Source organism: Eutrigla gurnardus, assembly GCF_963514095.1.
Source record: "Eutrigla gurnardus genome assembly, chromosome: 11".
Lineage (NCBI taxonomy): Eukaryota > Metazoa > Chordata > Actinopteri > Perciformes > Triglidae > Eutrigla > Eutrigla gurnardus.
Window position 1 is genome coordinate 21,030,119 of NC_139925.1, and position 23,009 is coordinate 21,053,127.

At 39.2% G+C, this 23,009-nt stretch overlaps 2 protein-coding genes across 3 annotated transcripts in view; one reads left to right on the forward strand and one right to left on the reverse strand.

Annotated features, from left to right (window-relative positions):
• The window catches only part of spred2b (sprouty related EVH1 domain containing 2b), a 415,094-nt gene that overhangs the window by 38,267 nt on the left and 353,818 nt on the right, over positions 1–23,009 (reverse strand). The gene's annotated exons all lie outside the window — the stretch shown is intronic.
• The window catches only part of ugp2b (UDP-glucose pyrophosphorylase 2b), a 32,151-nt gene that overhangs the window by 3,645 nt on the left and 5,497 nt on the right, over positions 1–23,009 (forward strand). For both annotated transcript variants that reach the window (XM_084020734.1, XM_084020733.1), the window contains exons 2-7: positions 1,724–1,851; positions 3,274–3,381; positions 12,057–12,242; positions 17,056–17,189; positions 20,102–20,399; positions 21,063–21,260. In XM_084020734.1, the coding sequence (XP_083876860.1) occupies positions 1,753–1,851; positions 3,274–3,381; positions 12,057–12,242; positions 17,056–17,189; positions 20,102–20,399; positions 21,063–21,260 (1,023 nt within the window). In that variant the 5' untranslated portion in view covers positions 1,724–1,752. The remainder of the gene's footprint in view (positions 1–1,723; positions 1,852–3,273; positions 3,382–12,056; positions 12,243–17,055; positions 17,190–20,101; positions 20,400–21,062; positions 21,261–23,009) is intronic.

The following is a 23,009-nucleotide window of genomic DNA, read 5'->3' on the forward strand; positions in this document are numbered from 1 at the left end:
CAAGAGAGAAAAAAACGATTCTTTTTCAATCTAGGAAATCTTAACGGGCATTTGTCATTATTTTTGACATGAGTTAGACTAAACAATTTATTGACTTATTCAATGAATTAATCTTTTAAGACTTATATTAATGCATATATCTTCTAAAACACTGTTGTTAATCTATTAAAGATAATCACAGCACCTGCTTTTTATCTGACCTTGATTACAAAAAAATTAAATGAAAAGCTTGACCGGATTGAAGAATGTTGGTAGGAAGGGAATCTTTCCATTTCCTTCTGCTACCGTTGCTGGTCTGTGGTGAGGGGGTCACATTAACAGAAAAATCAGTTTCCTGTTTTTGGTTTGTGTGCCAGAAGCAGCAACTTAATCTGTAGTAATGTTACATTGGTTTTGCTCACTGTTCTTTTCCGCTAACTAACAAGAAATAGATTCTGAAAGAATGAGAAGAATCAGATACCACACACCATCCTCACACATCTCTAACATTATATCGTCAAGTAATGGACTTGTTAAGCTAAAGCCTCCCTCCACATATGTCTATGTTTAACTGTATTATAACTTTTCTTTTTTTTTTTTAAAGATGTGCAAACAAGCAAACTGTTAAAGTCTCACAAGGAAATGAATCCATCTCACCAGAGAAAACCAAACAAGCTCAGCTGGTTGATTTGGTTGCAGTTAACATGTCTCATATGCTTTTGAATGCGACACAGCAGTGAACCAGTTTGGCCAAAGCTACTTGAGCTATTTGATGACTAAACAATCTATTGTTATAATTTGTGTCTTATTGCCAAACCCAAGTAAATAGTCTGAGTCTTAACTGAAGTGCTGGAGCTTTAAGACTAGCAAACTAAAAGCGAAGAAGCATCCAAACTAGAGTTAGGCTGATTTGGTCTGGTTCGGTTTATAGGGCGATGCCGGTTTGATTTATGCAAACCGGTTGAACACACTCAGGAAAAAAACAACAGCAAACTGTGCCGACGGCGTCACAGCACTAAATCCAACTTGTCTTGCATGAGTAATAAGCAGCAATAATGACAAGTGATTAACACAATACCGTGTTTACTACAAATGGACTAACAGGCCATGCTGCTGAGCAAGTTGAGGCCGGCATGACAGAGATAAACATCACGGATGGGAGGGGAGAGGTGCGCACACGGGGTACCTTGTGTTTGGTTACTTAGTTCAGCGATTTTAAGACGTCTAACTAGGCGACATCTTACTAGGCGACGTCTTACAAGGCGACGCACCACCGGAGGATTTAATAAGCAGAGAACTAGATCTGAAGAAGATAAAAAGCCGGTGGTTGCTCGCACGAGGCCCCCATTGTATCATCAACATGTATATGATGCACAGCAACTTCACTTGCTGTTGAAGAGTCATGTAAATATGCAAGACAAGCAAAAGTTCACCTTTCATATTTGTTTTGGTGCACTCTTCTTTCTGTGATTACGGTGGAACGTTCGGTGTAAAAAGGCCTAGTGGTAAAAGTCGGCATACCAGTCCGGTCCAGTGTTTGGTTTAATAGCAAATATAGAAGAATCATGGTAGATCTTCAGTAACATACAAAAACTCACTTTTGTAACTGCTCAGTGGCAGGCGAGGCTAAAAACGGATGGTTTGAGTTAATAAAATGAATCCTTTCAAGGATACAGACTATGTGAGTATGTTGCAGTGGTGTAAAACCTTGTCCCCCATCTTATGATCTCTCTCGCCTGTTCAGGTCTGAGTAAAGGAGTGGCCAACGGAGGGATGGCTCAGTTCCAGGAAATGATGCGGCAGCAGCTGGAGAGCTCCATGCACACCGAGCTGGAGAAACTGCTGGACACCACCAAAGGCTCAGAGAGAGAGGTACGCCAACACTCCCTCTCCCCGTCCACGACCATCTGCTTGTGATTTAGTGGCCGGGTCACACACAGACACAAAAAGTGACACATACTGCAGCAGGATGCCAATGAGGGCCCCACCTACGTGTTCATAGACGCACGCACGTACATGAAGTCATAAAAGTGCAGTAGGCGAGGTTATTAAGCAATCATTCTATCATCCTGAATTATAACATAAGTCGTCATCGAAGACTTTCCTAGAAACCCGAGGATTTGTTCAGAATTCTGGTGAAGGGAGGTGACATACAAGTTTCCTTCAGTGTAAAACAACGTAGAGACGAAGCTGTCACTAAATGTGGCTTGACTACACACACACACACACACACACACACACACACACACACACACACACACACACACACACACACACACACACACACACACACACACACACACACACACACGGCTTGGCTCTGTCAGACATTAACCAGGCACTCTCAAACCACCAGCAATCACAAAACATGGATACACAGAAGAAAAAAACTCTGTCAGTCACACAGCACTTTCACTCAAGTGTGTTTACAGTTAAAGCTTTTGTACTTGCAGTTATGCAAGCCAATAAGACATGTGCACACACACACACACACACACACACACACACACACACACACACACACACACACACACACACACACACACACACACACACACACACACACACACACACACACACACACACCCTGATCTTAGTGAGTAAATATATACCACTGTGCCAGACCACTTACATGGCAAATTATCTTTCCTACCCTCAAGGAATAGATTATTTTTCTTTATACACATTTAAAATCAATTATTTACATTTTATATTTAGTTTTAAGACCTTACATTGTTTTTGTTATCATGATTATTTTGGCATCTTATTTTTGGTAAGCATATTTAAACGTCTTAACATAGAAACCTAAGAAAAAGCAACCAATAAAGAAGAAGAGTTGCAAAGCACTATATCTTATGAGTAAATCACATTAAAACCAATCACAGGCTTGAAGGTTTGTTTAAAATTAGTAACATTCATGTTCTACATCATATCCTGATGTTTTGTAAATTGGATTGTGCACATACATTACATTATTGAGTTTGATACATGTACATAAACTGCGTGTTCATACATATTTCACTTGTGTCTCAGATTAAACCTCATGCCTGTCTGTATAAATAAAGATGATTACATGTCATCGTTTTGCATTTGAGGCTTTCAGCTGATTGTTTTATCCTTTACGACTTTTCATGAGTAGAGCAAAAAGAAGGTCAAGCTCCCTTATAAGAAACTTTGGGTGAGGAGTAATAGGGTACAGTACAAATAAGAACGGAAAAGGACGAGTCGGATTTTACCCAGAGCCTAATTCATACAAAGATTCCAGCCTGCAAATGAAATCCTTGTGTTTTTCAGGTGTCCAGGAAAGACTTTGAGGGCTTCAAGAATCTTTTCCACAGATTTCTGCAGGTCAAAGGTCCATCGATAGAGTGGATCAAGATACAAAGGCCTCCAGAGGACTCGGTAAGTCCAGTTCATTGAAGTGTTGTGTGTGTGTTGCTGTGCTTATGTGCCTGTAGCTGAGAGAATGCAAACAATACGTGTTTATAGGGAAAGAGAAATTACTTTTTCAAAGTAGCACTTCATGTTTCTCCATATTTGAAATGTGTGTACATGCAAATACTGTATTTGCATCATCTTGTCAGGAGAAGATTAACCCAGAAAACAATCATAAATACAACAGGAAGTAATGAACACCCAATACAAAAGACAAACAACCTCTATGGAGGCATGTTGCTACAGGAGCAGATGAGATGACAATGCAGAAAGTGCATTCACTAATAAATCCACGAGTTAGAAGGCTTATCATATGCCAAAACACTGCACTAAAATAATGCAGCAGATCCCTTAATATCTGAAAAGTTATCACTGTAACAATCATTTATCCTCATTCTCAATGACTATATTTACATGCATATAGTATAATACCAATAGTCCACTGCTATTCAGAATATGACAATACTACGAATTTGATACAGCTTATGTAAACATGCAAACACATGCTATAACATTTTAGTTATTATCCTTCCAAATGTTTTTTTCCATTATCTAACTCCTTCCACATTTTACAACATACAAACATCAGAACGTTCGGCGCAATCAGGACGTGCTATTATTATTATGCAATACCTTTAAAACTTAAATATTCTACATTTGCTTGACACAAATTCATGCCTTTGCCTTCAGGGCTCCTTATTTTCCATCTTTTTCTCATCAAGTCCTGTTGAATATTTGACTCTCGTTTCTGATTGTAGTGGACTCAGACAAACACAGCTGTTAATCATTCATCTGTTTTATTGAAGTACTATGAATCACGCATTCACCTCATGTGTAAACTCTTTCATCATGTGGTTCATATACAGAATATAATACGCTCGTGGAAAAACCTCACAGAGAGAAGAGTTTAAAGTTCATATTATCTAACTCATCAAGGTGTTTAATTTGAGTGCAGTTAAGTGGTCAATAAGCTGATAACCAAGTAGTATCAGTGTGCCGCTTGAAACCTTTAACACGCTGCAAACAAGTGGTGCATTACATAACGAGACAGCGTTTTTACCAGTTCCAGGCCTAAAGCAATGGCCAGGAAAATTTGGATGTTCTTTAATCTAGAAATATTTTAGTATTTTGCTTGCATCAATGATGCGAGTGTGCAAACATTTCATTCCACTTGACATTTTATTGGATAACGTGTGAATTAGGGCTCCTCGACTTTCTTGTCAGCTCAGTTGCATATCAGAGGGAACACCGCGTCCATTGTCCTTTTGTTACATTCTACTGATGTGTATAATATTGATGGAGATAAGCAACTCATAAACACATTTTGTAAATTAAGTAAACTCAGATGTCAAAATCAATATTGGCTATGATTGAACATGTTATAAAAATGTATATTGCACATGCTATGTTAAAAGTAACATTGCACATGATAGTGGGATGTAAAATAGCACAATGTCAAAAAAAAAAAAAGACAAAATAAACACAATTTGCCTGTGACAGTGACAGTGAAAAGAGATAATTTCAGACCCTGGAGAGAACACAGCAGTAACACTGTCAAGCGGGGGTTGAATCCCACTGGGGCCACCAATGATGTCATTACAAGCTCTGTGGATTTTAGGTGTCTAGCTGACGTTGGTGACACAAATAGCACATAAGAATAAGTTGCAGTTTCAGCATCGTCAATATTTCAGGTAAAAGGTAAACTTTGAAGGAACGAGAGAGACATTTGTCACATTAACTGTTGAACAGTGACCATGGTGCTGGGAGTTTCAGGCAGATTATCAGGCGTCTACGCTGCGGTAGCGTTAGTTAGCGTTAGCAGCCGAGGATAGAAGCTATCAGGCAAGTGTTCATTTAAATAAACTCCTGGTGTACTTACAAACTTTCAAATGCCTGGTTTTGTGAGTACAGACCCTATGTGTACTACTGCAGAAGTTATGTAACATTCCATGCATTATTAGTGGGCTAATTTACGAGATATACATAATGTACCATTAGCGCCAGTACTAAGTCATTCGGCTGATAGCCCTATCTTGACCAATGCTGACCATCGCTAAAAATGCTTCTGAGGGGGTATTTGGCTGGATGTCTTGGTGGAAATGACCTAGGGTGCATTTTACTCCGAACCATCACTTTAATAAGTACATTAATTTAAAAGTCTGCCTTTAATCAATCAATCAAATAACATTAACACATTAACAGTTTTAACCTGGGACTTGACTTAGAACAAAGACATAAGGTTTACTTATGACTTGTAAAACAATGACTGAAAAGTAGCAATACTGTAATATAAATACAAAGTACCCATTACAGGTAAAAATCCTTCATTCAAAATAGTAGAAGTACATATAATGCAGATTGTCCCTTGTGTGTGTTTCTATTATTACTATGAAATAATTATGATAGAAACAATATTTTAATGTTGTAGTTGGTCACAGTGGAATTGAGTTGAATTATTTAATATACTGTTGGGATGTTTCAGAATACAGGGATCCTCATATGTTATAGTCATGTTTCACATCAGGTTATCATACTGATCATGTGTTTATGTAAAAAACGTAATTTGCAAAGAAAATGTATCACTAAAAATAACTGCAATGATGTTAAAAAATAGTAGTAGCAATAGAGTAGCAATTATATTAGAATATAATTGAAGCGATCAATCATGCTTCAACTAGAGATGCACCGATCCAGTTTTCTTCCGATCCAATCCGATACCGATAGCTGGGCTGAGCATATCGGCCGATACCCGATACCGATCCGATACTACTGTTGAATGAATGAACCGTATACATCAACCAGGACATTACTTTCCACCACTGATTATAGATTGCGGTCCAATGACGTGTAGTCCTGGCAAGAATTGATGACATTGTGCTCACCTAAATTGGCACAGTGGCCATGTTGAAAGGCAAGTATATTGTGTTGTCTGATTCCACGAGATGACTTGAACAGCATTTTCATCTTTCATTTATTAATTATTATTTAAGTGTATCTTTGAACAGGGTGATGGGTCATGTATGTTTCCTGCATTGGAAAGTATTCTAAACTGACTTTAAAATACCTAAATTACCTCAATGTTCCAGCCTTGATTACTTACAGATCTCTGGACATTGAATATTCCTCCAACTAGACAAACCACATGAGTCTAAATGTCCTTTTGAATGTCTTGTTTGTCGGTCCCAAATTCAATCAAAGTGCCAAGTCATCAGTGTTTCCAGGATTTCCTTGTTCTCTTTCATAAAAAAAAGCTAATGTTGTAGGTCTTCCTTTGTTTCCAGACACAAGGGATGCTTCGGTTTCCTGGCCGCTGATTTTCCATGTTGTGTGAACTTCAAAGTACAAGACTGAAAAGGGTTTCTAAAAAGCGCAGTTTTAAGTGAATCGGTTTGATCTCAAGGGAGGATCTTTGGCGTCTGAACGCAGTGTTGTGTGTCCGTCAAAATGTTGAGCCGTCAGGAGGCAGCGCTTGAGAATAACAAGCAGGTAAATGGAGCAGCAGAAGGACACATGTGTTGGAGGCTGCATTTCAAACCCTGAGAACGTTCTTAGCCAAACATCACTCCAATGCTCTGGTTTTTTATTTTTATTTTTATTTATTAAAGGTGAGGATCGTTTGTTAAGAGGGGAGATGAGATTACAAACATGCTGGCACAAAACCCAAGAACATCAGGAAATGATGCACATTGTTGATCGGTTTCGACACCAGCTTGCATAAGTTAGAGTCAGTGTCCCGTGATGTTACACCCTGACAACAAAGTCACTCATTAAAACTGGCTCCTCCACGCACATCAAATGATTTTCATACATGACCATTTTAACATTGTACTCGATCATCATGGGACAGAAGTTCACATGTGAAAACAGTCATGTGTCTAAGACGTGGATTTTTATGAGCGAGTTTCTGAAGCTTCTCCACCCTGCTAAGATTAAACTAGCTGAATATATAAAATGGCCCAATGTGACTTGGATTTTCTTAATCTTGTTCAGGCAGCTGTACTACAGTAAATGTAGTAAAAATTGCAAAACATAGAGAAAATTAATACAAAATAAACACATTGTGTTAAATGTGGGGGGGGGGGGTTATTAATCACTAGATCCAACAATTATTTTTCTAATAATTGTGTAAGACTATGGATTTAGCTTAGAACCTTTTTGTGAAACGTTTCCCCTGTAACACTTTCTCACAAGGCAACGTTGATAAAGCGTTTAATTGCTTTATTGATAGTTAGTATAATTCATTTGTGCTTTGTACCAAATGCAGTAGTCCTGCAAAATCCATTTGATTTATCAATTGCTTAAAGATAACGATTACCCACGTTTATAGCAGGATAGTTTGCACATAGAAACCCTTTAACGGTTTTCCTTAGATTTAAATATTTAAAATATCTACCATTTTCTTGCACAAACTTTGACCTGCTGCACTCATTCATAGTTGGACATAATTGTCCCGACTGTTGCACTCAGTGTACATAGCTGTGCAAACATTTAAACTGATATGAAAGCATTTAAACAGAATAATTGCAGAATAATAACAAAGGCAAGAAACTTGTAACACCTGACACTCCCAAACGACCAAAAGTTTTTTCCAAAGAAATCTCTCAGGTTCAGCCGGTTTCGTGCCAGGGATGTTGCTGCCTGGCATTTGTCAAACATGTTTGGTTCTGTCTCGCTGAACATTGACAAAACTTCCTCAGTTGCTCGCCTGGCGCTGGACTCGGCAACAAATCACGCCGACACAAAGCCTGGTCTGTCTTTTTCTTCCTCAGTCTAGCAAGTGAAGAGTCACCGCATCATTCCCCAATTCTGAGCTGCCTCATTTATTTGGACAAACTTAGAAGCCGTAGAAAGAGAGAGATGATGAAGATTAAAGATAGGGATAGGAGAAGAGGAGGGGAGTTACGTACAGAGAGACGGAGGCAGAGAGAAGATTAGAGCTTTGAGAGGAAAGTGGCGAGACAAGTTTTGAAACAAGGAGCATTACGCGGAATGGAAAATGACAGTGAGGCGCAGTAATGAGATGGAGAAGCAGGCTGAGAGAGAGATAGAGAGAGAAAGAAAGAAAGTAATGATGAGTCATATCCCAGCGAGGAAGAGTAAAGGAAAAGTAAACTAAACATTTTTTCACAACTGCTGCCAAAGACAGCTGCTGGATTGAAAATCTTCCCCCAACCAAATTCATAATTCAGTGGCTTTTGAATCTATGAAGCCAGTTTTGACACATATTGCCCACTCAATACAGGCTGACCTGCTGCAGCAATAATTAATTGGAACTCTTTATGGGCACTTATTCTCCAATCAGATAATATAAATATCAAACTTGGGTTGTAACTTTATTGAGAATAATTCAGTAGATTACCACTTCTAGTATGAATATGGATTTTGTATCCCTCAAAAAAATATACACAGCTTTGTGTCTATTCAAAAAGGTAGACTCTTGAAATGCCATTTCAGCTTAACTTCAAATCACTGGATTGTCAATTTCACTGTACTATACACTTGGCAACGTCACAAACTGACAATGACGGTACAATTGAGACATCATAGTACAGGTAATTAAGTAACTAGCACTTGACCAGGGACATAAACTCCAGGAGCCAATGGCCCCTTCGTCACCCGTTGCTTGGATCACATCCATTTCCCAAACACAACCTTCATTTTGATCTCAACCACACATCTGTAGTTACATCTTGGACGGATGTGATGCTATCCTGGTGACAATCTGCCCAGACAGAGCTAACTGGCAAAGAACCCAAAACTTCCTCTGTGGCAGTTCTCTCTACAGTGTCTCCAGGGCTAGATGTTTGCCTTGATGACGCACACACATACTCACTTAAGGTGGAAACAATAGCAGTGTCGCTGTTAAGCTGGTGTTCAAGGTGTGTACATGACAGAAGCACCGGATTTACCTGCTTTATAAGTTACAGGAAGGACTGATTACTGTAATAACCTGACAGACATTCATACAGTCGTAAATGTATAACTGCTCAACATATTGTTTAAATACAATAAAGACTAACGCTAAGATAATCATCATACTGTCAAGGCACGCCCCGATAGAAAACTTCGTTTTGATAAACTGGACAGCTGCTTTTGACTGCAGAACACCATAAAAGTTATTTTGAATGAATGCATAATAGCATTTGAGATACTGAGGTCATTAGAGATAAAAGGCGCATGTAACAGACTAGAAAGTTGAGATTCCTCAGACCGCAGAAACAGAAACGTCTTCAAGGTGAACCAGATGGAGCGATAGGAAAATGTGTGAAAATGTTTCACTTTCTCCTTCACACTTCTTTTTGCAGATCTACGGCATTAATAAGGCCTTGTCTAGTCTCAGTGACATCTGTCTTTTATCTGAGGGCTTTGACTCAAGGAAGGAAGAATGTTTGGATTGATCCCTGGAGGGAAATTACAACATCAGCAGCCAGACACATTCATATACAAAATACAAAACAATAAAACTAGCATATGAAAGTAGATGACAGTAAAAGAAGAATGTCTGGTTTTGAACAAGTTCCAACCAACTGTGAAAATGCCATGTTTTACTGTCAGCTATGTGAACTGTATTTTCAGCAGTTGCACATTTACAACAGTATGAAGATCTCTCAGGTTAAAAGATTAAAGGAATGAGACCTATGAGTCTAAACTTACGCAGCAAGTCAGCCAAAGCAAATATTTAAAAAAAAACCTGAATGACTTAAATATATACTACCGCAGACATGGTCCCTCCTCAGCTGATACACTGTTAACATGTGGTGCAAACCATATTTTAGTTGTAGAACATGTTGAATCAATCTGGCACATATCCATGTCAATCCCAAACTAGAATCTGCTGTAAAATGTGGCGCTCCCGCCCACAACCGACAGCAAAGATAAAAGTCAAAACAGCAGTTTCACAAGAGCTGATGCCTAAAGAATTAGTAGTTCACTCAGGTGAGTGTTCATTTCAATCTGCATTCCTTTCATGCAAGTCACAAGTAGACGGTTTGTTTTCATTCTACACGTCAAAATGTTGATTCAAGATGTCTGTTAAACAGTTTTGACATGTTACTAATATGTTTTCACATGTAGAAATTACATTATGACTATTCAAAATTTAAGATATCAACAAACCGTTTTGTAAATGTCATCCAAATGACCATACTAATTTTAGATCAATATTAAATCATTGAAGATATCATGTTGACTCATATAATATGAACTATAATAACTATAATGACTCATGTTGACTAGTGGTAAATATCTGAAATATGATTGACTCTTAACAATGGTATTTCAAATATCTCAAATGCAATTTTATATCACTAATTACATTCTTACTCGTTAAAATCAAGGCCGACATGTCAATCATTCAATTTTGACTCGTCAGAATTTAATTTTAGATATCTAAAATTCCATTTATAATATATGTAATGTAGAAACAGTAGACAGCCAGAGTGAATGTTTCCACTAGGGAGAATTTAATGGTTAATCATGGTGTTTATTGCTAATTATGTTTCCAAGGAATGTGATGTGGTAATTGGTGCATCACACCAAGACCAACAAGACATAATTAGAAAAATATAAATATGAAAATGTAAGGCAGAATATGTAAATAAAAAAGAAATATACAAGAATACATTCAAATATGTAGGCTATAAGTGCCCATAAAGTGAACACCAGTTTTTTTCTGGTGTGAGGTTTTGGTCTTGATAGAGCTCATCCTCCTGCTATAATATCAATAATCTACTACTAGTGAGAAGAACACTAGTCAGTTGTAGATTTTGCAACTAGCCAAAATTACATTGTGGATATGTGGACGTGGAATTATAACACATCAAGATTAAAATAGCACATATCTGTAATTGAGTTTGAATAGGTCATTGGTAAAATGTTGACTAGTTGTAATTAAGTTACAGATACCTACGATGATGATTCCACTAGTAAGAAATTAAAACATCTTACATATTTTATACAGAGCTAGAATGAACCTCGAGAGGTTTGTGAGCTCATCTTCTCAATCAAATCAAATTCCTCCCATGTGTGTGCCGATCCTGTTTCACTCGGGAATGCCATTTCAGTTCGACTTTAATAATAGTTTATGGATATGTTGGCTTGGAAAGTATTTGTTGTTACGATTGTTATTAATGCTACTTATTCAGTGTTAAAAGGCCTCCGTGATGACCCCGCTCACCTCTGTGAAGGACGGAGAGAGAGAGGGCAGCTGTGTTGAGGTTGTTTGTAGTATTTGTAACCTCAGTCTTCATGTAGTGCTCAGTGGGGGGGTTTTAACGCCAGAGGAGAGACCATTTCCCAACATTCACATAACAGTCTTCATCATGACTAAATCACTGAGACATTTTTTCCGTTAAACTCACACAGAGCTGGACTTCATCTCTGACGGAATCATTCAATTCCCCACAGATTGAAACATCTGTTTAGAATTTGCCGTCCCTGGATACTTCTGTATGTTGCTCAGTGTTTAAACTTGATTTTACTGACTGAAATCAGTCATTATATAGGCGTTCATTTACCAAACACTTGATTGACAGGAACTGCAGTTGACTTTGCGGACAAATTAGAAGAAGTTTAGAAGAAGAAATGATCAAGTTTTCAAAGCACTTCCATTGACCTGAGCTTCTCTTGCCCCTCTTCTCCAGATCCAGCCCTACGATAAGATCGCTGGCCGAGGACTGCCGGACAACGTGGCTGATTGCCTCAACAAACTGGTGGTGGTGAAGCTGAACGGAGGTCTGGGCACCAGCATGGGATGTAAGGGCCCCAAGAGCCTGATCAGTGTCCGCAATGAGAACACCTTCCTGGACCTTACTGTGCAGCAGATAGAGGTACAGAACCCCATCGATACTTGACCTTAAGGCCTTGGAGAAATGAATGATGAAATATTTTGGTAACAATAGATAAAACAGATGTAGACAAACGGCATAGTTTGTAGTTGAAAAAATGTTTTAAATTGATATGTCTTTGCTCACCCTGTTTACCGGTCTGTTCAAACAAAAAAAAAACATACTCGCCTGCTCGTAATGGGAAAGAGGTTTATCGCCTTTATTAACACGATTTCCTGCATTAAAAAAACCTACATGTACAGGTCAACTTTCATGTAAAAACAGTATAGGAGTTGTAACTTACTTGTATAAGTGACTTAATTGCTGTTGGTCTAAATAGCAGAGTCATACAGGAAATGAGGGGAGAGAGAGGGTCCCTGTCCAGATTGACTGCATGGTCTGGTGAATCTGAACATCCCAAACTTGATTGCGAATGACAAAAGCTTTTGACTGAGATTTTAACCTGCTCTTTTATATACATTTGGATTTGAATGTTTTTAGTTAAGTCAAATAATATGTTAATGAACAGTTGAAGTAACAGCAGGTCTGCCAAAACAAGACTTATGAGTAAGTGGAAGAACATTCACAGAGGTTTAACCACTGACAGACAGAGAGCATATTCCCCCAGAGCGTTTTACCCTCTCACCAGACCTCACTGGGGAGAACACTCATTTCATTTAGGCATGAGAACCACAAACTGTTTATGGGTCTTTAAATGGAGAAGAAATTATGGATACATTCAGGCAAAACTCTCAGTTTCCACATCTCACAAGTTTCTTGTGTTGGTTTTTATGTTTTGCCGTCATGAAACGTCCCTCCTCAGCCCATAAATACATCTGTGGATAAAAACATAACCATGAACTCTCATTCAGTTTCTTAATTCTCACAACAGCTGACAGACTTCTTTTTACAAATGGCTTTCTTACTGTGATCAGATTTAGCAGTGTGATCCAAAGTTAGGTGTTGCCTAACTTGGACGGTCGTCACCAGCACGTGATGCTCATGATGTGGCTGTGATGTCAGAATGGGTGGGGCAGGGGAGCAGGAAGTGATGTATTGCCTGATGTAATACTCGCCTGTTATTTGTACTATTTGTTCTTTGAATCGTGTGGGCCTCTCACTGAGGAGCTGAGACTGTTGCTTAAGTTAGGAAAGTACAGAAAAGAAAACAAATGACCCCTTCACATAAACAGAGAAAATTACTAGCAAATGTCTCGTGAGTTTCTCTCCACAATGCTGCAGTTTGTCCAGACACCAACTATTACTCAACGTATGTGAGGCGCCGTGGTCGAGAAAGAGCTGGAGATCTGTTGAAAGGAGTTCAGTGTGATACCTGGGGGGGTTGTAGTGAAAGAGGATCTGTTGGTCTGCAGGCCAGTGGGTCTGTGGGATCAGCAGGGAAATGGAGATGTGTGTGTGTGTGTGTGTGTGTGTGTGTGTGTGTGTGTGTGTGTGTGTGTGTATGTGTGTGTGTGTGTGTGTGTGTGTGTGTGTGTGTGTGTGTGTGTGTGTGTGTGTGTGTGTGTGTGTTGGGGTTATTTATTTCTAAAAAGGGGTTACATTTCCCATCAGCTTGACTTCAAAAGTGGTTGCCATGCAACCAGGCATCAGTTTTTGTTTGCCGTAACAGAAAATATGGTTGCTATTGTTAGTCACTCTATGTTTTGAGTAATTAAGATACTTTCCAGTTATACTCCACCTTAATAATGAAAATGGGACATAAAGGAATAAAAGCTTAATTACAGCAACTGAACAAAATATTTGTAGTTTGTGTTTAATCTGACAGAATTTGAAACTTCATCTGTTAATATAAGACACAATTTAGGTGCAAAGTAGCAATAATGTAGCGGTTGTCATGTCCAAACGCCTCAAAAACAGATCCAGCGTGTTACCGGTTGCTTGTTGCTCTGTGTTACTGGCAGAACAAAGTCTTAGTGGGTCCCTCAAGTGACACCACCATCAGCTTGTCCCTCATCTCTGCGTTAACGGATGACCTCTAATCTGTCTCAGTGCCGATTCCCTTCTCACATACAGCTGAAGAGAGCCCCGGAGAGTAAACATTAAAATCATGGCACTAAGTCACTTTCCAATATCTAAATGTCACTCATGCATCAAATATTTATAAAAAAGAGATATTCATTTTGGGTTGCATATTTGCTGTCCTGATTTCTACATGTTAAAAGCTGATTGACTGATGGCAACTAGAGGCCAAGAATCAGTTGCCCATTTCTCAAATGAGCTGCCAATAGAAACCTAGCAGCCCTTACTGCCAAGCCCTGTTTATTCAAGCAGCTTTTTTGGAAGACCTTTTGGAGATTAAAGTGGGAATAAAGTTAAGCTTCAGCCTCAGCAGTTCCGTCAGAGCTCTGGTGTGTACATGGTGGTGTAATTGAGTTTACATGGTGGGTGTGTTGGCTGCGTGGCGTTTGTGTGCGTTTCATATTAAGGCCCCATGGGACGCCTCTCTCCCCTCAGCACACTGCTCTCTGTGTCCGCGTCACGGATCTCCATTTTCTGCTCAGGTCTGGTCAGATTACCTCCCAACTAAATCGGCCTATTTAGAAAGAGAGAAAATGGATCCCATACACAGAGAGACCCCTAAGCGGGTCTGCTGTGTGACGACGCCCCTCATGCATATTTGTTTTGGAACATTTCAGTGCAGAGACCTGTACACTCTCACTTACAGGAGGTGTGGAACATTGGACAGGCTGTCTGGAAGGGCGCCATCTGGCTGCTAAACATTTACTGCTTTCACCTGAGCGACCGTCTTCTCGCCGTTATGGAAGTTTAAATGAGTGCAGCTCAAAAGCCGTAACAGAAACACGTGTGTCTGAGCTACAGGGATACTAAGGGCTCTTTGCTATTGAAAGCAACACATGGTATTTTACTGGCTTTTTTTTGGGAAGTTTTAAGTGAAAATGTTTGAGAAAAATAGTCACTGGCTGTGGCTTCACAAATGTGAACCAGGTTTCTTGTAATAAACTGAATAGCTTTGGAATGATGGTCAGACAAGACATTTGAGGAATTTGGCTTTTGGTAAAAGCATTTCTTTCACAATTGACTCCATTTTGAGACCAAAAGAAACATAATTGAGGAAATACTTCCGAGATCAATTGATAATTCCATTAATTATTAATTGTAATCAAATTAAAATTTGACTACTTTTAGGCCAAAACGATGGAAATATTTTTATTCTAGGCAGTGTAGGACAACATTATTACCTAATGTAAGCCTTACTGAAAATAAATCAAACCACGGCTGCACGATGCAACACTTCAGCATCGCAGAACACAAGATGTCAAATGAACTCAAACACATCATGCTACAACTTATTTTGCTGCTTGATACAAATGAAAAACGAGCACTGTTCTCATATTCAATGATCAACTCTGTCTGATTTTAGGGTTTGTTGTCATTCTTGATCAATGAATCAAACAAAGCCGTCGATCACAACCTGAAAATGAGGAATGTGAGAAAAGCGAGACGTGGCTGCAAAAAGAAACACAATGTCGTATGAAAAAACGGACACTTTGGAGTCATATGGTAAAAACGTTTTTGTTATCATAGAAGAAGAGTAATTCTACCATCTAATGAAGACTAAATAAATCCAATCTTATAACAAACACCGTTGAGGACAGTTCCTTTACTTTTGGCATCGTCATCCCTCCTATCCTGCTCCTCCACCCAAGGTCAACATACGAGTAAGCTGTGTGTAATCATTGGTTTGCATCATGAAGTGTGAGCACAGGGGGCTTTACTCTTGCAAATAGGCAGTCACTGTGTTGGTTTGCATAAGGCCAACACCCATACTGGTTATTAAAAAGGAATAAAAGATTGAATAACACTTGAATTTACAAGTCTTACCATTCCTTGTTTTGTCAAATACTGTAACATGCTCACATTACCTCCTCCCCACGGATTCACATCCCATTCATCATCATCATCATCCTCCATACGCCTCTATTTTCTTTTATCTAAAAGGAAAAACAAAAAGTCTGCCATCTCTCCTCAGGTATTATGTCCTCCTTTTGTACTCGTTCTGACCAAAAGGCTGTTGGACTGTTGTTCTCCTCAGTATTCATCACGTGTTGTATTGATGCAGGAAATCAGATTATTTGGTCGTTGCACACTTAAGTGCCAGACAATGTCACTCCAGACCTTCAACATTCATTCCATTTAAGATGTTGTGATTTAGACAAAAGTACAAATCTGGTCTCATAATGACACCAGATATCTTAATCTTAATCTGAGTCAGGTTCTCAAAAACCACTGAATCCCAAAACCTGTCTTCCCATCATCAACTCAGAGCGCCATCTAGTGGGCTGTGGAGATACTGTCAAATGGTTAGATTCAATTTAATAAATATGTTTTTTGTAATGTATAATGCAAATTTATATTGAGATGAAAAACATGTCTTTTTAACCCTTTTAGATAACACCGTGGTCAGGTTGTGTACCTATTTAACAATATGCAACAACAACAAAAAATAACCAAAAAATAGATTTTCTTTGCATTTTAAGTCAAAATGTAACAATTTTTTCTTCCTGCGAAACAGGAAATGACACATGCTTACATAAGCTAGTACCAGCCTGTTCCAACCAATGATATCATGACATCCATCCATCGTGTGTGTGTGTGTGTGTGTGTGTGTGTGTGTGTGTGTGTGTGTGTGTGTACACAGTCTTCTGTAGCTCCATATCACGCTTCAGTCCAAGCATGCCCAAACAAATGATTTGATTTCAGCATCTTGTAACAGATCACAGTGAGTCTTCCCTGGATAAATAATGCTGCAGTTTGTTGTTTCATTGGCCAACAGCACCTGAACAAGACTTACAACACAGACGTGCCGCTGGTCCTCATGAACTCCTTCAACACGGATGAGGACACCAAGAAGATCCTCCAGAAGTACACACACCACCGCGTCAAGATACACACCTTCAACCAGAGCAGGTGAGCCAACACCCTGAAAACATCCACTCTGCTGGTACACGGTCACACCAACCAACAGCAGGGGGATGCTGAGCTTATTATTCTCCGTCATATATTCAACCGGACAAAGACTTCAAGAAAGTATTACATATACTGATAATGAACTGGTCTATATGCAATAGCCCAGTAGCCAGTGGACAATCCTCTGCTCTGTTTCCAGACAGGAAATGTCATGTAATGTCTGGAGACGTTTAAAGACATTAATATTTAATGCCTCCGATTTGTCAGTCAAGTGGAACTTGGTTTTTTACTGTTTCCCTTTGAATTATTTAGAGCACTCGTATGTTGTGTGTGCCAGAAAAAGTGTAGCACAAAGCAGTTTTGGACAGCAGTGGTGGTGGGAGGACAGCTCACGGATTTCATGTCAGCACGGAGGACAAGTTGAAATGTCAATCAATAGAACAAAGAGAAGTCTGTGCTCGAGTTTGTGAGAGTAATTCATAAAAAAGGCAAATTAAATGTACTGCACATCATATCATTTAACTGGTGTTACAGTCGATTAGGAGAAAACCATCAAACAAATACAAATATTGTCCAGACAATTTTAGATTTTTTAGGCAAATTAAACCTCCTGTTTTACCAAAGTGACTGAATATTTAAACAGATGAACAATGTGTCCGTTTGGTTTGTTTGTTTGTTTGTTTTTTAAAATTCAACCTCAATCCCAAAATTCAAGTTTATTTTCAATGCAAATTCAACTAAACATATTTGATAGTGTAGTAAATGAAATAGTTAAAACACAGTAGAACAAGTGTTTTAGTAAAGGTGTGAATTCAAAAGGTGTGTCATTTAAAACAATCAGTATCAGACAGACAGGTGATGACTTTGTGAAGCAGCGTGGGATCATGGGAGTTGTTGTCTTCATCATAGTCAGCCTATCCTGGTTAGGATTCCTTCAGTGTTCATCATTCAGAAGGATTTTTCCACAGAGGTCTTCTCTTATCCAGTGTCATGTATAGATGTTTGCTCAGTTTCTTCCATTTCATCTCATCACTACAATCATTCATCTGGTTAAAATATTGAATGAAAAAACACCTCATCATCTAAACTGTGTATTAAAACTGGAATAAAAAGTCAATTTAGGTCAGCTTCTGTCAGATAACCACAATGTAGATATAAGATTTGTGTGATTTATGATATTATCAAAACTCTATTAATTATGGCACTTAAACAGACTGGAATCACTGAAGATTGTTTTAAGAAACAACTATTTTATCTTTAATTTTATATTACATTGTGTAACTTCACATCTTTTTTATGAATATTCTTTTGAGTTGATCAATTATTTGTTCCTTTCTTTTCATCTTATATTTTTCACTTCTCTACTACCATGATGGCTACTAGCTGGACAGTTGGTCAAGTCCCTCATGAAGATATTTAAGATTATCTCGATAATGGAAATTCACCACGATCAACTAATTGTATTTTTGTTTTTTTAAATCTCAATCCGTGATAAAATACTATTTTGTCACTAAACACCGTCGACGAGTCACCAACTCAACAAAATATGCAACATATGTTTAGTCATTTACATTTAAAGAGCTGTAAGAGGAGATGTGAGAAAAAGCGTATTCACTGCTGAGATCATCTCCATGGTTACGGATAATGAGTGTTTGATTAGAGGTGCTCATTCTCCTGTGCGCCCTGGAAAGAAGAAATGTTCCTTCTGAGGAAATGGTGTTGGATCCAAGACAGGAAAAACACTTTTGTGGACGTAACACAATGTTCTTCAGTCTGAGAACACATACAACCTTTGAATTCCATGAGCTCATATCAAAACCACTCATCTGAATCGTCTTCCCAGAACAGAGCAGTGAGCTAGACTTCCATTAGAAAGGCCTCCGTGCCTGTACGGTGCAGCTCCTCTCACCTGACCAGCTCATCTGCACTGTGAAATATCCACAAACTGCCAAAACGCAGCCAGCTCCCACCCATGATGAGATCTGTTCACTCAACCTGACACCGATCCTTCTCACAAACGCTTTGATCACTTCAATGCACACGGCGAGCGATGAGGGCTTCCACTTTTTGGCGTGTTGCCTCATCTGCCTTCTTGGAAGAAACATTGAAAAAACGAACTTTGCTCCCTGGCGGTGTCGTTTGAAGTCCTGCAGTGATATGAAAAGAAGAAATCCACATGGCGTATGCCGTGCTACTTAGTGGCAAAGTTTGCACGTCTTTAACTCCGATGATTTGGAGCAAAAAGGTTTCACACCGTCAGTCTTCATGACGTCGAGGTATGTCCTCGAGTTTTTCGTTATCGACTTAGCGTACAATATAAGGACATGACTTCAATCATTTTGCCGACCATGAGCGTATCATTATAACGGGGGCAGTAAACGGTCTTAAAATGATAATAATATTGTATATTGGAATTATTTCTGGGTCAATGTATCCAACAAACAAAGTCATGGTAACACCACCGTAACTCCATGTCGGCTGGATGTGTAAAAAGGCAACAGTTAGACAACATGTTTGCCCTGAAAATAATAAGAATTAAGATTTATTCCTCTCTTGACCTAGATTAAATCCGCTCTGTTCCACTTTATTGCTCTGACTGACAGTTGACATAGATCATGCTAGAAAAATTAGCATTTTCTTAAAAAAAACTAAGGAGGTTTGAAGAGTATACAGGTTCTGTCTTTCATACAACTCAGCAGAAAAGTTATAAAGTCATCAAAGTCATTTAAATTGTGTAAATGCAGAGATGAACAGATGAATCTTAATCTTCTGTGCAGTTACATCCATATATATTCTATATTCTGGTCTCAAATTAACTGCTGTTGGTGGTTACCACCCAGCACGATACGCTGATGTTTGTTTATAAAAGGTGAATATAAACCAAACATGTGTAATCTCATTTTTCTGTCCAGGTACCCTCGCGTCAACAAAGAGTCCCTCCTGCCGGTGTCCACAAACCTGAACGTGTCGGGACAAAGTGCAGAGGGCTGGTACCCTCCGGGCCACGGCGACATTTACGCCAGCTTCTACAACTCGGGCCTGTTGGACCAGCTGATCACGCAGGGCAAGGAGTACATCTTTGTGTCCAACATCGACAACCTGGGAGCCACCGTCGATCTCCACATCCTGCACCACCTGGTCAGCCAGCCCAACGGCAAACGCTGCGAGTTCATCATGGAGGTGACGGATAAGACACGCGCCGACGTCAAGGTGTGTGGAGGAGGTTTACGTTTACACATGGATGTGATGCTCTGGCTTTTATATTGCATTGATTGTTCCATTATAGACACCATTCAACCATCATCGCAATGAAAACAAATCACAATACAATAGAATCAAGTAATTGCAATTTATTGCCATATGCAGATTATGCAGTTTGTCAAATTCGTTCTATCCAAGTTTTCACTCGATTAACCTCACTTCAATCATTTTTAACTTCCTGCCAATCTGGCTGATTTTACCACCGACTACATCAGATACACCTCAGCGCCACCTAGTGGACTGAAGGAGCATCTGTTGACAAAAGGTTTAATTTGTATTTGCAATATTTATTTATTTCGTGCCACATTGTTGCAAGTCAAAATATTGGGATAATATGCTGCAACAATTTTAATTATTTTAATATATTTTGGGAGACTGGATTGTATTTATTACCACTCTGCCTATTAATTAAAACAGTTCTTGATGCCTTTGCTTTTAGTTTGGTGAGAAATGATTAACCCCAACCAAACTTTAATACTGTATAGGATCCTTTTGGCAATCACTACGAATAAAACAGTGGCTTCTCAGGGAAAACAAGGAAAGTTCTGTATCTTGGAGTCCATCGTTCACCAACTGTGAAGATGTTGTAATGTAGACTACTGTACTTTTCAGGGTGGCACACTGATCAAGTATGAAGGAAAACTACGTCTGCTGGAGATCGCCCAGGTGCCCAAGTCCCACGTGGACGAGTTCAAATCGGTTTCAAAGTTCAAGATCTTCAACACCAACAACCTGTGGATCTCTCTGCCTGCTATCAAGAGGCTGCAGGAGCAGAAGGCAATGGACCTGGAGATCATAGTCAACCCCAAGGTGAGTGGAGAAGAGACTGAGTAGTACAGTGAGGGGGAATAATAATAATAATAATAATAACGCACTCCTGAGGCAACAGCAAACTACAGAAGATAGATTTTAAGTGGGTTGCTTGAAGTACAGATTATAGTTATTCAATAATATAAAGCATGTTGACTCTTCTTTAAATCTGGTGTATTCATTCATTAACGTGGTGTATTCATTCATTAATGTGGTGTATTCATTCATTAATGCGGTGTATTCATTCATTAATGCGGTGTATTCATTCATTAATGTGGTGTATTCATTCATTAATGTGGTGTATTCATTCATTAATGTGGTGTATTCATTCATTAATGTGGTGTATTCATTCATTAATGTGGTGTATTCATTCATTAAGTCCACCAGCCACATTGTTCTAGAGGAGCTGAGGATAATTAGTAAAGCAAGGTAAAAGCCTGAAATAAAATCAAAACGAAGCAGAGCAAAGTTACTTCTGAGGACTGAGCATCTATCACATGTGGCCATCGTTACCGTGACAACACGTTACTCACAGCTGCATAACACAGATTTTGGTGACTAAGCCGGATAACAACAGTGTCTATATAGGCAACCAACAGTCTAAACCCGATTAGTCAACAACAAAATAAATATTTCCAAACTGTGATCCAATCAAATCTGAAAACACAGACATGATTCTTGGGGAGTCCCTGAGTATTTACAGTCACATCTGATTGGTTCATTCTTTCCTATCATGTCTTTTGTCTTTTGTGTTGATCCCCCTCTGTTTAAGCTTTATGTATCTATAGAAATGAGTAAAAATGACAACATTATTGGCAGAGATACACGTTTCTTTCCCTTAGCTGCTGTTACAGATTGATGGACGGTGCTAATCTTTGTGCGTTTGAGTGTCTGTGTCTGAAGTACGACAGGGAAGCAAAGGGAGAGACAGACAAGCTGCTAACAGCTGTTCTAGTGTCACAAACGGCTGCTTTATGCCTCCACCAGCTGATTTGAGATTTGTTCAAAGGCTATCTAGCGCTCTGATAGAGCAACGCTTATGTGAGTGCTTGATGAATAAATGTAGGCCTATGCTTTCATTTATAGACAGCCATTATTATTGTTGAATGATGAACGTTGTCCCATTTGACTGACATTGTCGGCCGAGTCAGGCTCCTAAGATCGACTAAGTCAAATAGTGGACTATTCAGGGTCACCCACACATGAAGAACATGTTCTGATCCAGTGGCACTTCCTGAGGATATCGCCAACATCCATAAATCTGCTTACAAATGATGAGGGGGGGAAATGCATATAACTGCACAACCTGCCCGAGAGATTTGTGTATTTTCCTCAGTGTCACAGTAATCCAGAAATAGCAGTCTGTTCATCCATGGTGAATCCGGCAAACACCAGGTCCGATTTGCCAAAATGTCGTCAAATATAGCATTAAATGGGGGGTTCATTGGAGAGCAGAGTCGTCTTACAGAAAAGAAGTGTACATGGAGGTATTAGAGACAACACGAGCTCTGTGACATCAGGCTTCTAGTCTTTGTTTCTGTCTCTCTCATTCAAGTAAGGAGCACATCAGAGAGAGATTACTCATAAATGACCTTCATTGGTCGGATGTTGGAAGCCCAGAGGGGAGCGTTTCAAAGAAGGGCCCCACCAGGATGACTTCACCATTCACTGAGAATAATATGATCTGTCCCGTTAGAAAACGTCCACCCCGTCGTGTTTGAAAACGCAGCTGTTAATAGAGCGGAGACA